The sequence below is a fragment of the Mesoplodon bidens genome (assembly GCF_964165515.1).
Source record: "Mesoplodon bidens genome assembly, chromosome: 11".
Taxonomy (NCBI): Eukaryota; Metazoa; Chordata; class Mammalia; order Artiodactyla; family Ziphiidae; genus Mesoplodon; species Mesoplodon bidens.
This window is the reverse complement of record NC_138167.1, coordinates 30,156,654-30,172,437: the sequence shown is the minus strand read 5'-3', so window position 1 is coordinate 30,172,437 and position 15,784 is coordinate 30,156,654. Positions and strand designations below refer to the sequence as shown.

The following is a 15,784-nucleotide window of genomic DNA, read 5'->3' as shown; positions in this document are numbered from 1 at the left end:
TCATTTTTAATGTATTTTTCTATGAAGAGTGGAAGTTTGGGGCTTCCCTGGTGGCGCAGTGGTTAAGAGTCCACCTGCCGATGCAGGGGACGTGGGTTCGTGCCCCGGTCTGGGAGGATCCCACATGCCGCAGAGCGGCTGGTCCCGTGAGCCATGGCTGCTGAGCCTGCGCGTCTGGAGCCTGTGCTCCGCGATGGGAGAGGCCACAACAGTGAGAGGCCCGCTGTACCACACACACACAAAAAAAGGAAGTTTATTGACATGTACCAAATCATGTTTGAAAATGAAACATTTATGACCTTGCTGTATTTGTATATCAGGAATATAAAATGACTTAAGATTTACCTTTTTCTATATTTTGAGATACGAGAAACTGACATAAAAATATCAGGATTTTTTAATCTTTAGATTTAAACCAAAGCATCTCTTCTGTAGGAAAATGGAATTTATGTATTCTAGTTTTTTTGTGCAAAAAAACTTCACAGAACACATACATAAGTTGATATCTGTTAAATCCAGAAATCGATTTCTTAAAAAGAGGTTACATTTTTTCATCATAATTTATTCGTAAAATATAACTTTTCCTACATAATCATAAGAAACAGCTGGAAAGAAAAAATAGAAGGGGATCTTTATTCTTATGAATATAAACACAACAGTATAAAGTGTCGCCACCATCATGACTGGTAGGTACTGTGTGAATGACTCAAAAACAAAATAGCTCAAGTGGTTTGTTGTCTGGCCTCTAGCTGTTTGCTTTAACTGCCATATGCAAAGTTTTAAGTGCACACTTTTCCAGTTTTCTGAATTCTATTTACCCTGAATCATCAAAATGAGAAAACTCTTAAATGTAAACCAACTTTTTATAACTTGTTAATAAAATTGTCAGAACTTGTCAGAAATTACCATGTTCTTGACTCCAAATCCAAGTTTTAAAATTCTATTTGAAATCTTTAAAATATGATATTAAACTCTTTAATATAACACTGTTATATTCCTTGGTTTTATAACTTGTGGTTATAATGTACATGTACAGAAGTTGACATAAACTAATATTTCAAATTTTCTTTCTTAGATTTAATCTTAATTTTTCCCTATATAACTAGTGTCATGTACATTATGTTAAATAATTTTTGTGATTATACTATAATTGGCTTTCTGGAAACAAGCTATTTAGTTGCAAAGGAAAGGCCTTTCAGCTATTTAGTTTCAAATATATTTTATGCTTCTTGTGGTGATACTATAACAAACTCCATCTTCAGGGATTTTTCATTGCACAGATAGTTTTCCTTAGATACAACAAATTTTAATTAAGAACTGAAAATTTATTTAAATTCTTACAGTATATAAACCATTTAACTGGTCTTTTCCTTTTTGCCACTGAACTAGGGACACAGTAGGTGCTTGGTAAATACATGTTGATTGAATGGTATAAATTGATAATTTGAAAATGTACAGATTAAAGCAGTTGGCTTTGAAATAACTTTTTTGCTGTAGTTCCATTTTCAAGAGAATCTTTTTTAAGTATTTTCAATTAATTTTCAAAACTTTCAAATTTTTCCCACTCTACCCTTTCTAACTGATCCTTCCTCTGAATCCTCCTTCATTCCAAAACCATAGATCTTCCATTCTTTGGCATCTGAGCATGGCTGCACTTATTTTAACTTAAATTTGGTTAATAGCATCAATTTTGCAAAAAAGTTGCTGAAAACCTAAATGTGCATGTGTGTAAAGAAAGGGAATGTCTGTCTTTAACGTTCTCTCTTAACCATGGCTTGTGTAGTTAACAAAGAAGATACAGGAATACTTGGTAACTGGTTCTGTTAAAACAAGTCTCTGGAAAATAAGCCAGACATATCTCAATTGTCTTTAAAACCTAGATCCTAATGGCATGTCACAAGGTTCTCTCCTTGCTGCTAGTAGTGTTACCGATGAATTATATCATACCATGAATAAATGACAGATCTAGGAGATGAAGCAAATAAACACATTGAAAGTCAAAATTGGAATCTAAATCTAACCCAGTAATTTTTTTTTTAAGTTACATCAAATAGGACATATTGCACCAGGATAATTACTTAGTTTTACACTTTGGTTTCTAAAAGGATGGTGGAATATACCATGGCTTAAGAGTGGTTCATATGTAGATCAATGTAAATTGTGATTTTATTGCCAAAAATACTAAAGTAATCTTCAACTACATTAACAAAAGTAGTGCTCAGAACAAGGTAGGAAGTCAGCTGTGTTTTAAGAGCTGCCATGACTGGGGAAGGCAGAAGAAGAGAATGTGGCATGCCTTCTAGCCACCAAACAACATACTAAGTGTTTTACATGCATTAATACATCTGTCTTAAGCATAGCATCATGAGGTAGGCTTTTGAGTATCCCCAAAATATCATTAAAAAAAAAAACAGGAAGAAGGAATGTTTAGCATTAGAGAGTAAACTTTGGAAACAGTACTGACTTCAAGTATCAAACTCGAGCTGTCAGTGAAAGACACACTTCATTTGTGTAACTGAAGGGCAGAACTATGACCCATAAGAAAGATTTCAGCACAATATTAAAATGTAACTGAGGTAATTGAGATTTTGAAATGAGTTGGTTTGTAAGGCATTAAATTCAACCTCATCCAACATAACCGAGGAGAGACGGGCTGGACAGTGTTCTGTATAGAAGGTAAGGAGTTGAACTGGGTGACCTCAAGAGTTCCTGTCATTGACTGAAAAAATGTTTAAGTGGGATTACTGTATTTCAGCAAACCTATTTGCCAAGAATTTTAAGGTACACCATTATTTTGTATATCACTAAGGAAAAAGTTCAATTGAAGTATGAGAAATCAACTACAAAATGCATAGCAGTTTCAAAGATGTCATGCATGGGAAGAATTGAGTTGATGAGATGTAGCCTTTGAAGAGGAGACAGTGGACAACTAAGGAGAGACATAACAGCTGTCTTCAAATATAAGAAGGTCTTAGATGAAGAAGAGGGCGAGTCTCAAACCAGCAGGTGGAAGTTGAGACATTTTGGTTCTCTATTAACGTGCTATCCCACGGTATTAAATGCTTCATGAAGTGAGGATTCCATCAACAAAAACGTCCAAGCAGAAACTAGATGACTATCACTTGCTATTCAGAGGACTGAGAATAACGTTGGATTTGACAACTTCAGCTCTTTTAAGATGTTGATACTCTTCTTCACCTGAAGTTGAAGAAGGTGTCATCAGGGCTAAAAATTATATACTTAAAACACTGACCTAGTCTAAAATGCGCTCTTCTCTGAGTCATAGGTAAGGTTTATTTTAAATTACTGCAATATCTTTGGAAAGGAATTTAATCAAAAAAGTTAAGACAACTTCCCTCAACTTTTTTTAAAATTTTGGAATAGGAACATGAAACATTAAAGCACAACAAATAGTAAATTATATGTATGTGTATATTTACCAGATTTATTTATGTATGTAGTTCTACATTCAAATAAGTGAAGAGATAGTTATTAAATTTTGAGGTGAATTTCAGCCTGCAATTATACATTGCATTAGTGTGCAATCTCCTGTTTTTTGCCACAGTAGTGATCACAAAAATTAAGTAATAATCCTCTTACTCATAAAGAAAACTGATCATTAAATTTGATTATAAGAAGCTCAGTTTGGATTTAGACCACTGCAGGAGCTCACCAGAGTCAAAGTTACCCTCTAGTTAGGTAACTCTCAAACAATGTGCATAAGAATCAACTGCAAAACATATTAAAATACATATTTTAGTCCTCATGTTTACATACTCTGATTTTTGAATGTCTAGGGAGAGTCCAAGAATACAAAATTTAGTTAAGTATCACAAGTCATTTCTGAAGTTAGTGAACTACCAATTACACTTAAACTATACTTTGCCTACTGTGTATTAACTAGAATAAAATAAAATTCTGGTGAAACCCAACGAAGTTGACCTTGGGATAATGCATTCCTGTGTATCGGGGGCATTTTTACTTGATACTTTCTACTGTATCAACTAGTGTTCTAGTGCAGAAATTACATTATTACAGTAGCATTTATTAGAGCAGAATATGAGAGCTAAATCCATTTCCAAGTATAACAAAACAAAGATGCTCCCCCCCCTCAAATCTTAGCTATTTCCTAGGGATATTTTTGCTAGATTTCCACTTCAATTTGTATGCATAAAAACTGGTAAGGGCAGCTATGTGCATTATCAACTCTATGTCCATCAACAAACTTTTTTAAAAATCCAGTCATCCTGTTGTATAAATACTACGACCTGACAAGATTTTAATATGTTTATCGTAAGAATTCAATATTCAGTTTAAAAAGCTAAATATTTTCCGTTGTCTGCCACAGTTTTCCCTCGGTCATTTAAATGACTTTTTTTTTTAAAAAAAAAAAACTTATTTTTGGCTGCATTGGGTCTTCGTTGCTACGCGCGGGCTTCCTCTAGTTGTGTCGAGCGGGGGCTACTCTTCATTGCAGTGCGCGGGCTTCTCATTGCGGCTGCTTCTCTTGTTGCGGAACACAGGCTCTAGGCTCACAGACTTCAGTAGTTGTGGCTCGCGGGCTCTAGAGCACAGACTCAGTAGTTGTGGCGCAGGGCCTTAGTTGCTCCGAGGCATGTCGGATCTTCCCGGACCAGGGCTCGAGCCTGTGTCCCCTGCATTGGCAGGCGGATTCTTAACCACTGTGCCACCAGGGAAGTCCCTAAATGAATGACTTTTTGAAAATTCACAATGATAAGTCTTCATTGTCATAATTTCCTATCTCTGTTGAAAACCCAAATTATTGCATAGTCTAATAGCTTATGACCACCACTTGACACTTGCCAAAATACTTTAGCTAATAAGCTACTTACCTTCTCTATAGCAAAACTAAGTTTTCATTTCCAAGGCCTGATAGGCTTTTACCACACCACAAATATATTTCGACATTTTTGTTAGAGAAGGTGAAATAAAACGCCCTATGCCCCAAGTGGTAGTTCCTTTAAGCAATAATTGAGGATATTAGGTGAGGAAAACAGAAATTTTCACTATGAATCAGAGCTAGTCTCTTATTAATTTTCATAAGCATATCCTGAAACATAATGTTCTGCTAACATGCATTTGTATTTAGCCTAAGTAACGTTTTGACCACATAATTTAATTTTTAAAACTTTCAACAAGTGATGTTTTTCTTCCAAACTAATCTATTCTCTAGTATATACTGAAGATAATTTTAGGAATAACACATGAGAGTTCTTTAAACATTTTGGAAGAAATGCATCAAATTTCAAGTGTTATGATGTCAACAAGTGGCTGGGTGAACTTGATTATTTCTCGGACCAGCTCAATGGATACTCATTTTTAATGAAAAAACTTTGAACTTTGAAATTGATGATTATTCAAAAATATACAGCTCAATGAGGAAAAAAATACATGCAGGAATGACATAAATAGTTTCATCCTTTGTACAAAAATAAAGATTTGGGGCAGCCAGAATGCTTTGAAGCTACCTTTAAATCTGTTACATACTGAACATTTATTTTAAGATGTAGTTTTAATTACCATATGTAACAGTTGCATGAAAAATAGTCTGTCTTAAGAGAAAATTTGAGCTGTTAAATATTTCTCCCCTTAGGAGTCAGACATGTTTGATTTTTTATTGTCAATGTTTTAAGTAATTTATTATCTTCAAATGGTTAATATTCTTGAAATATAAAACAAGTTATGTCCCTTTATTGAGTGAAAATTATACCTGTTTTTAAAAATTGTTTTTTTAGCTTATTCTAAATGATTTAATATTTGAATATTAAATTAGTTGACTTGCACATCACTTTTTTGAATCCCAATTCTGTCTAATAAATATGAGCCCAAATCATTTTGCAATGATAATGTTAATTAGTGAACAACAAAACCCACCATCCTAGAAGTGTTTGTAGACTAGATAACATGGAAAAGAAAGGTGCAGACTCTAGTTTTAGGGAATGTTTCCAACTTCAAATTATCTATTTTTCTTAGCATTTTGGGGTAAGGATATGACCGTTGTTTTCTAAACCATATCAAAAGAGAATACTGAAGAAATTTAAGATGAGCATAAGAAGAAAGGGCCTAAGGACATGACAGTTATCTTCCCACATCTGAAGTTTGTAAGGCAGATTATCATTTGTAAGGCAGACTATCTTTAACCTGTGTAACACCAGAGGGCAGAATAAGGATATTTACATGGATGTTATGGCAAGGCAGATTTCAATTTACAAGAAAGTAAATTGTACATCATACATTTTTAAAAGGTCCAAAAATCAGATGAGTAGCATTAGGAGTTAATGAATTTTTCTTTCTTTTTTTTTTTAATAAATTTATTTTTGGCTGCATTGGGTCTTTGGCTGCGTGGGCTTTCTCTAGTTGTGGAGAGCAGGGGCTACTCTTCCTTGTGGTGCGCGGGCTTCTCCTTGCAGTGGCTTCTTTTGTTGTGGAGCACGGCTCTAGGTGCGTGGGCTTCAGTAGTTGTGGCATGAGGGCTCAGTAGTTGTGGCTCGTGGGCTCTCGAGCGCAGGCTCAGTAGTTGTGGCGCACGGGCTTGCTTGCTCCGCGGCATGTGGGATCTTCCCGGACCAGGGATCGAAGCCGTGTCCCCTGCATTGGCAGGTGGATTCTTAACCACTGCACCACCAGGGGAGTCCCAGGAGTTAATGAATTTTTCATCACTGGAAGTGTCCAAGCAAAAGCAAGGAAACTGTTATTAAAAGTATTAGGTGAATCCGTGCATTAAGAGGATAGGCTTTTCTTCTACCCTAGAACTATTTAATGACTTGTATTAACATCTAGTTGTTCCCTGTGTTTACTTCTACTTTGAATAGCTTGAATTTCTAACAAGTCTCTCTGAAACCTAAATACTACACTTAATCTCCCTCTCCTGCATAAAACAGTACTACTTATATTTGCTATGCATCTAAAAAAGAGCTATTTTCAACACAAGTGTTTCAGAGTAAAATTAAACAGGAGGATTAGATTAAATCATCAGCTCCTTGATTCTCTACCCACTGCCCCCCCCTTCATAGTCAGGTTTCACAATATGGATGTTGATCAAGCCTAACCATACTTGAATATAAGTATATAAGCACATTTAAAATCTACTTGTATTACCTACATTTCTTTTTTATTAAATACAGAAATTCCTTAGAGATGGCATAGTACAGTAGAAAAAGAATGGGTCTTGTAATCTGCCATAGTCAATACATGTGCAATCTTGGAAAGTTACTTAATCTTGTTCCTCTTCATCTCACGGTAAGATTAAATTAGAGCATTTGCTTATAGTAGGTGTTCAGTAGGTGTCGGTCCATTTCTCCAAAGACAAACACTCTCCCTTTTAGTCACTGTACTAGGAGGTGCTCTCCATATTTGGGAATTATTAAAAGACCCTTTAACAGGACTAGGTGCCCTTAGAGTGTAATACCCAAGTTTTTGAAGAACATGGGAAGAACAAAATCAACTTGGAATAAAAATCATGAAATGTTAAAACTATCTTCTAGTCCAAAACCTTTTGTATGAGGAGGAGGAAACAATCTAAGAACATCAGTTATAAACTATTTACTCAATGTTGAGACCAGAATTTCTTAGCTTCTTGCTTTCCAATTTCAAAGCTGATTTCCCTTTTACTACATATGTGTATATATACCTCCCATAGAAGTTCACTTCCATTAACATGATAGGTAGCAAGAATTTAGGAAATCCAGCCAGCACTTCCAGTACAGTATTATGAATTTACTAATATGAAGTGATTATCTGTGCTTTTTGCTTTTCTTTTTCAATTGCAAAAATAAAGGCTGTATGCAAACAAATTTGAACTTTGAAAAAATATTTTTTAATAATCATTCTTTACTATTTCAAACAAAATGCAAAGTCTTTGGAAGCTCTCCTGCTTAATATGTAGCTAGGTAATATTTAAGATCCCTTCCTGCTGTAATATGATTATCAATATTTAGAAATAGTAAGTAGTGTCCTCAAAAATTATATGCTCAATATAATAGGTAAAGTTTATGGATAGGAAAAAAATAAATGTAATTAGAAAAGATAGTGGCCACATAGGAAATTTATTTCAAATGTAAAATTCTCAAGCTAATAACAAATATTTATTCACAATGAAGCATGGCAAGAAAGTTAATATCAGCAAGCTGGAAACGATTTAGTACAACTGTAAGCATTTTTTAAGTTAAGACCAAATAAAAAGGAAACTTAATTTTCTGTGACAATAACAAAATCTAAAGTTATATAAGCTAAATGGAAAGGATAAATTCTCTCTATATATTTTTTGTTGTTGGATCACTCATGCTTTCATTCATATTTATTCTTACCTAGTTATTCTAGTTGCAAATGTCTAAAACCTATCCAGCATGTGAATTTTAATGAGAAAAGGTGATGATACAGTATTAATTTTCTCCCCTATATATTTTAGCTATCCAAGTGTACAGTAGCAGTTTGTTATTGAAAAACTTCACAATGTACCAATTTTTAAAACCATGTATAAACATTTTCCCAACATATTCCAAATTCCCTTCTATTCCTAGGATACCAAAGCCCTACTTATGATCATTCTTTTTAGAATCTTTCAATAAAAGTATATATACATATGAAATTGTATATTGCAACTTTAACATCAGTCACAGAACTTCTTGAAGAATACTGATCATGAGAACAAACTATAAATAACAATGGTTTTAATGTCCTTGTTTAGATAGATTTTATTTTTCTCTTAAAAAGAACTTCATCAAGGCTTGGCCATGATTCTCCTGAAAACATTGTTGTAGACCATGAAGTACATCAAATAAGTCAGTCTGGTTCTGAGTATTGCAGTTTTAATCTTAATTTTAACTGGTGGACAACTATGCAAAGAAAGGAATCACTTTTCTTTTTCTTTTTTCCTGTGCCTCTGCCCTCCACGGGAAACAAGATGCTCAGTGACCTCAGAGCTTAGCATCTCTGACGTCCCAGGGGGGGTCTTACTACTATTCTAACTTAACAGAGTCAATGATGACCTGTTTTCAGAAACTGAGAAGCTGACATACCCAACCTTCCTTGGAAATGTGAAAAGGCAGCCCCACCTCAAATAAATGAAACTGATAACAAACACAGTGTTCCATTAAGGATAAAACAGAAATTTGGAAAGTCTTTTGATATGTTTGACTTTCAATAAGAAACACATGAAATAATGAAAAGTTCAGAAGAGAAGCAAGCTAATTTAAAAATAGGAAATAAGAGGAGAAAAGTAAATGTTTAAAGAACAGAAGGCTAGATGGCAACAGTTTCTTCAAATACTTTTAGAATAATTATAAAGAAGGACAGTGACTAAATGCAGAACTTGAAAAAATGGATTTAAAAGCCTTTAAGAATTTAAGTTAAATTAAGACAGAATTTTCTGTTTGTTCTCTAGATTTACTTGGAAGACCATCTTGCTTCAGTTTTGAGGCAAAGGGTTCATTCACAGAACTCTTTGAGCTCTGGAATCATTGAAAAATGAATCATTAAATTATTTTTAGACACCCCCATCCCTGTGTTTTATGAACGCTATAGGAATTAATTCTGCCTCAAGGTCAAGTTGCTCAGCATATCAGAGCTATGAGATCTTATAACAGGATCTTATTTGCTAACCACTGCCTCAGATCTTAGATTGGCTTTAGCCTTCTTGAAAAGGAAGATAATTATAACCTGCCGTAGGAAAAAGATTCACGCTGAAAATCTGTGATCTTAGGTTAAGCTGCTTCAACTATTAAACTCACTTTTCCTTTCAGGTAGTGTGTGTAACCACTAACAATTGTCTTTATGCCAACAGAAAGGAAGAAAATAATATAATTCCTAGGTAAAGAAGGAAAGAAATCTAGTCTCTTAAAACCTGAAAGGTATTAAAGTACAAAGTGTCTTCTCCAAACCCTGCACCTTCTTAATTTATTCAGAAAAACACTTAGGGTCTTCCTGTAATTAAACTTGCTTTACCCCTTGCTTGGAAATACTGTTACCTGCCACATCAAGGAGTACTTCAAAGTAGCAGATCGGGACTTCAGCTGAAAAGTACTACACCAGTAAAGTAACATTTGAAATCCAAGAAAGAGAAGTCAAGAATTCCATGACTTGGTGTTTCCATATTCATCAGGAACATAACTGAATTTAATTAAGAGTATATTCATTTGGGACTTGCAAGTCAAGAAAAATATATCTTTATATATTTTGCAAAGTGAACATTCTGAGTCTTCAAAATGTAGGTCGAAATAGTTCTCCAAGTTTGATGTTTTGATAGAAGTGTGGTTTGGAAAAAGATCATCTTAACTTTTTTTTTAAAGGTCACGAAAAGTATAGAGGCTGAAGGTATGCGCGGGCGAGGTGGGGAGGTGGGTGTGGAGGGAAGAATTAAGAGAGCAGGACGCAGCTCTAGGAACAGTACCTGTCCCAACGTGAGTCTGCACGCCGCTATCGCCTTGCACAGCGCTCCTGGAAAGCTCATCTACAAATTCCGGGATGGGCCAAGGGTGGCAAGACTCCTAAGGACAGAACAGAGAAGATCCTGTTCTCGGGAGGCCGGGAGCGAGGGGACGGTCCTGATGGGGAAAGTGGTGTCTCCTTCCAGGGCTGCAAACCTCTGCACCTGTTTCCTCCGGTCCCTACTCAGTCAGCCCCAGCCGTAGGGCAAATTGAGTTGGGGTCGACCCGGCAGCCGGAGACCTCAGTTGCCGCGAGGTCCACCCAGGACCCAGGAAGCGACTTTCCCGGGTCTTGCCGGTCGCAGGTTCCTGCCCCCACGTGCGTTGCCTCCACTGCAAACTCCGTCTGACTCAGCCTGTTTGACTCCTCTCCTGCTGCCCTCCGGGCCGGGCTGGGGCTGGGGGAGCGCCGGCTGCGCTGGGGCGGTTGGCAGCGCCGGGACCCTGAGGCCCGACCGTTACAGCGCTCGCTGGCGGGGAGGGGGCGGTAGCGTGTCACGCCTCCCGCCCCAAGCGTGCGCTCCCGCCCCAAGCGTGGGAACTGGCGCCAGGGTTTCCCCGGGGGCGCCCCCCAGCGCACGCCGCTCGCCCAGGGGTTTCCAACCGAGTCTTGCTGGTCCCGGCGGCCGGTTTCCCCGGAGCGCCCGCCGCCTGGCCGCTGCCTCACTCTCCCCGCTGGCTGACCAATCCCCGTTTGGAGTTCAAAATTCCCGCCGCTTCACTTGCGCTACACCCTCTCCCTCGTTTGTTTTTTGTTTTGTATTTTAAACTTTCACTCCGGTTAAATTATATTGACCCTAAGCTTTTATCTCGGATGTCCCTCCAAAGGGATTTAACGAGAATCCCGAGCGCCAGCCGCCGCTACCCCGGAGCTCGCCCGCCCCTCGCCCACGGGAAACGCCCCGGGGCGGGGCGGGAGGACTCCGGTCGGCGGCGGGTGGGGCCGGGCGGAGCTGCCTCCCTCGCGGGGGAGCCCCCGGGCTCGCCTCAGCCCTGCGGCTCCTGCCCTCGGGGCAGCTGCCCGGCGAGTCCGCGGAGCAGCGGCTGGCGGGCGATGGAGACTGGGAGACACTGGGCGAGAGGAGGCGGGGTGGGGGAGGCGGGGAAAGCGCGGGGGCGGAGGCTGGCAGGGGGCGCTGGAGGCAGGAGCCGCCCGAGCGCTCCGAGCGCCCGAGGGTGCAGGAGGCTCTGAAACCGCGGCAGCGCCGCGAGCCTCCGAGGCCCGGGCGGCGACTGGGCGGGGAGGTGGGGGGCGCTGCCGCCGCCGGGGGCGTCGCCGGCCTCTGCCCCTTTGTTCTCGCGCGCTCCCCCTGGCCGCCCACTCCCCTGCTGTTGCGCGGCGGCGGCTCCTCCCGCCCGAGGCAGTCGGGCTCTGCGCCGGGGGCGGGAGGGGGCGGGGGGAGCGTGCCTGCCGCCGGGAGTGGGGGGCGATGGCGAAGCTCCGGGTGGCTTACGAGTACACGGAAGCCGAGGACAAGAGCATCCGGCTCGGCTTGTTTCTCATCATCTCCGGCGTCGTGTCGCTCTTTATCTTCGGTTTCTGCTGGCTCAGTCCCGCGCTGCAGGATCTGCAAGCCACGGCGGCCAACTGCACGGTGCTGTCGGTGCAGCAGATCGGCGAGGTGTTCGAGTGCACCTTCACCTGTGGCGCCGACTGCAGGGGCACCTCGCAGTACCCCTGCGTCCAGGTCTACGTGAACAACTCCGAGTCCAACTCCAGGGCGCTACTGCACAGCGACGAGCACCAGCTCCTGACCAACCCCAAGGTAAGGACGCCCCGTGAGGGATGCCTCGCTCCTGCGGAGATCTTGAGGTTTGGGGGGAGCATCAGTGTTAGACCCTTCGCGGGGTGGCTCGGAGTATGCTCGCGTTACCAGGAGGCGACGAGGCTTCGCAGGTTATACTCAAACCAGGAGTAAGTACATGGGGGAGCCCCGGGCCCCCCGGTCCTTCAGGCGGATTTGTGCACGGCGACCCGTGCGTGGTGCCCGGAGGCTTTCTTTACACACCTGTCTTGCCTGGTCCCAGATTTTGAGGCCTTGGCCCAGCTTAGGTTAGGGCCCTAGAGGATTGACTTTGGAGAAATGCAAGGAGCCGAAAGTTAACTTTTCCTCCGGTTAAAGCCAGTGCTTAGCGGGGATACACCTACTCCGTCGCATGGTCAAGGTCCGAGCTCCCAATGGCCGCGTCCAGAACTCGTCTTGGGAGGTGCAGGGAGTCTTTTAGCCCCTTGAAAGATGCTAGAGGTTTCCTTGCCTTTTAACTCTAGACAGACGTTTTTAACTTGAGGTCCAAAGATGAACTTTCGTGGGTCGACAAACGACGTGGAATCAAACGCGAAATTCTCCGTAGATCCATTTTGGGCGGGCACGGCGGACTCCTAGATTTCATGAAATAGATTCTCAGAAGGGTCTAGAGGGAGCCTAGTGACTCCCAGACTCTGTGTGTCTAGAAACAATTGGGAGCCACCTGGGAAACGGTAAAACTTTCTGAAAATAGAAAACCGTCCGTGAAATGTACCGAATATTCCTTCCTTTGCAACTTTTTTCGTTCTCACAAGCAAAAACGAAAAAACCTGGTTAAGACTCGAGGGATGGAGAGCAGAGAGAGGGACGCTCAGAAAACTGTTCCCAGTGGAGAATAAAACTTATAAAAAGCAGTGTCCTCAGTCTGTGAACTAATTGAGCTTTGTAGTACACCTGATTTTGCAAGAAGGATTTTCTTTCGTTTTTTCTTTCTTCTCTTGGCCTTTTTTGTTCTTCTTGTTGCTTAACTATCAAAGTAAAGATGTGTATCTTCTTTAAAGTTACTGGCATTTTCCCTCTTTGTGAGAGCAGTGCTTGAAGATCAAGCAAGAAAGCTGTCCAGAAGGGAATGAGTCTTGTGTACACAGGAACAACTTTAAGTGTGACAGGATATAATTATATCAATCCAAAAAAAGAATTCTATCTCAATATTTTACAAGTATTTAAAATAAGCTTATCATTTCTCTACAGTAAACCTCTTGTTCTTGTCTCCTAAACAGTAAATTCTTGAATTGGGGAAATTTTAAAAAGGGAATTCCTTTAAAGAAAAATATATGACTTCTCTTAAAAAAGATGCTCTTGCTAACAAAGGAAGAGGACTTTAAAAATGAAGATAATATATAAGCAGTAAATATAGAAGTACAGGATTTAGATAGAGTATAATGTTCAAAGTCTTGAAGAAGCAATAATGTTTCAAAGACAAATGTTGTAAATTAATCTGCTCAACGTTCAGGAATTTTAAAACAAATTGCAGGGTTTTAGAAACATCACTTTTTTCAGGATTAAATCATTAATATAAAAGAAAGGTGTCAAAAAGAAATAGTGATTTAGAAATTATATGGTAGTTCATCATTTTAAAGGTGTTATAATTGGTGAAACATTGCTAATTAGTTTAAGATTGTGGTTCAGGCACTAATAAATTACATACACGTTTTTCAGTCAGTGGCTAATATCTAATCAAGACATTGAGAAGATAGAATTTACTACCTAAAGGCTGCTTCACAATTTCCAGGTAATTTTGAAGGATCTGACAAAAAAAAATAAATTGAGATTTAGGACATAGATTTTTAAATTGCTTGGAAGGAGTGGTAATGCTTTATATGTAATCCTAGGATTTGATATTTCTCTCTTTTTGTTGCAAATAATCAGTTTTCTTCCAGTGCCAGTTTGGATCCTGGCAACAATCGTTTTGAAGAAGTATCTGAACAAAATAAGATTTTATAAAGTAAAGTATACAAGAAATGACAGAACTGCAGAAAGATATGTTAATGTTACAGAAAATGATGAACAAAATCCCATTCAATTTAGTCAAGGTTTCCTCGGCCAAAGCAGTATATATCTCTTTATCCAAATTATGATTGCACTGTACCATTTATAGAACATAAGTATGTTCTTTTGCAGCCACTTTTTGACTTTTGAGCAGTGAAGTGCTCAATTTGGAAATTCTCGTAAGCAATTAGTGATGGAAAAATTCAGCTCAACCAAAATATTGTGCCCAAGTCCAGTATGTAAGCAGAATGTTTCCACAGTGCCTTTGCAATTAGGCAATACCCATGGCCCGTTGCTGTTGCATCTCGGCTACCCAGACCTTACCTTTTTATTGAAGGCCTGGGTGCCCCACCCATTCTCTTTGTAGAATGTCTAGCTTCCCCACAGTGTCATGGATCCTAATCACCTTCAACTTTCTCTTCTTCATGGCCCACTACCACAAGAAGCCATTTGGGAAATCTCTTTTTAGAAAAAGAGAACAAGGACTTTCTCCCCTCCCTTGAGCTTGCTGCATTAGATACAGTAAAAAGCAGGGAAGGGGAAAGACTATTGCACATATCTAACATCTTAAGCCATAGACTACTAAAGAAGACAGTGTGAATAAATTTGACCTTTGACTAATAATTTCTTTAAAATATCTTTAAGTCCTATTCAACTTATGTTTTGGATCATATCCTTGTTTCTAAAGCAATCACCGTATTCAGCCATGTAATATAGTACTCAAGTCAGTTATCCTAATTATCAAGTCAAGTCCTAATTATCCACAGGGCAAGGATCTGCTCTTTGAATTGACCATACCAAAATCTAAATTTGGGGTCAGCTTCCTCTGGTTACTGTTCTCATCACTGCCTTATCTCTTTGTGACTCGCAGTTGTGTGTGCTAAGAGGTTTGGTTCTCATCCATGGCCATACATTAGAATCACTGGGGGAACTTTAAAAAGAAATTCTCGGGGGACTTCCCTGGTGGCGCAGTGGTTGAGAGTCCGCCTGCCGATACAGGGTACATGGGTTCGTGCCCCGGTCCGGGAAGATCCCACATGCCGCGGAACGGCTAGGCCTTTGAGCCATGGCCGCTGAGCCTGCGCATCCGGAGCCTGTGCTCCGCAACGGGAGAGGCCACAACAGTGAGAGGACCGCGTACCGCAAAAAAATAATAATAAAAATAAAATAAATTCTGGGGAGTTCCCTGGCAATCCAGTGGTTAGGACTCCATGCTTTCACTGCCGAGAGCCCGGTTCAATCCCTGGTCGGGGAACTAAGATTCCACAAGCTGCGTGTCACGGCAAAAAAAAAAAAAAAGATAAAAAGAAATTCTGATGCCTGGGTCCAGCCTTCACAGATTCAGACTTGGTCTTTGGTGGGTCCTGGGCATTGGTGTTTTTTAAAAAGTTCTACAAGTAATTCTAGTCTGTAGACAGAGTAAAAATAAACACTGGCTTAGAAAATGTCCTCATCTGTTGTGCAAGAAAAGTAAAATAAGAACTGAAAAGGTTCATTATGATTAATATTTGTGTGTATGGGTTAAAAGATGTTACTGATGCTACT

The 15,784-nt window shown here is 39.9% G+C and overlaps 1 protein-coding gene across 1 annotated transcript in view; it reads left to right on the top strand.

Annotated features, from left to right (window-relative positions):
* The first annotated feature begins 11,598 nt into the window (after window positions 1-11,598).
* The window catches only part of KCNMB4 (potassium calcium-activated channel subfamily M regulatory beta subunit 4), a 72,851-nt gene continuing 68,665 nt past the window's right edge, over window positions 11,599-15,784 (top strand). The window contains exon 1 of the mRNA XM_081249808.1: window positions 11,599-12,211. Within this exon, the coding sequence (XP_081105934.1) occupies window positions 11,876-12,211 (336 nt within the window). The 5' untranslated portion in view covers window positions 11,599-11,875. The remainder of the gene's footprint in view (window positions 12,212-15,784) is intronic.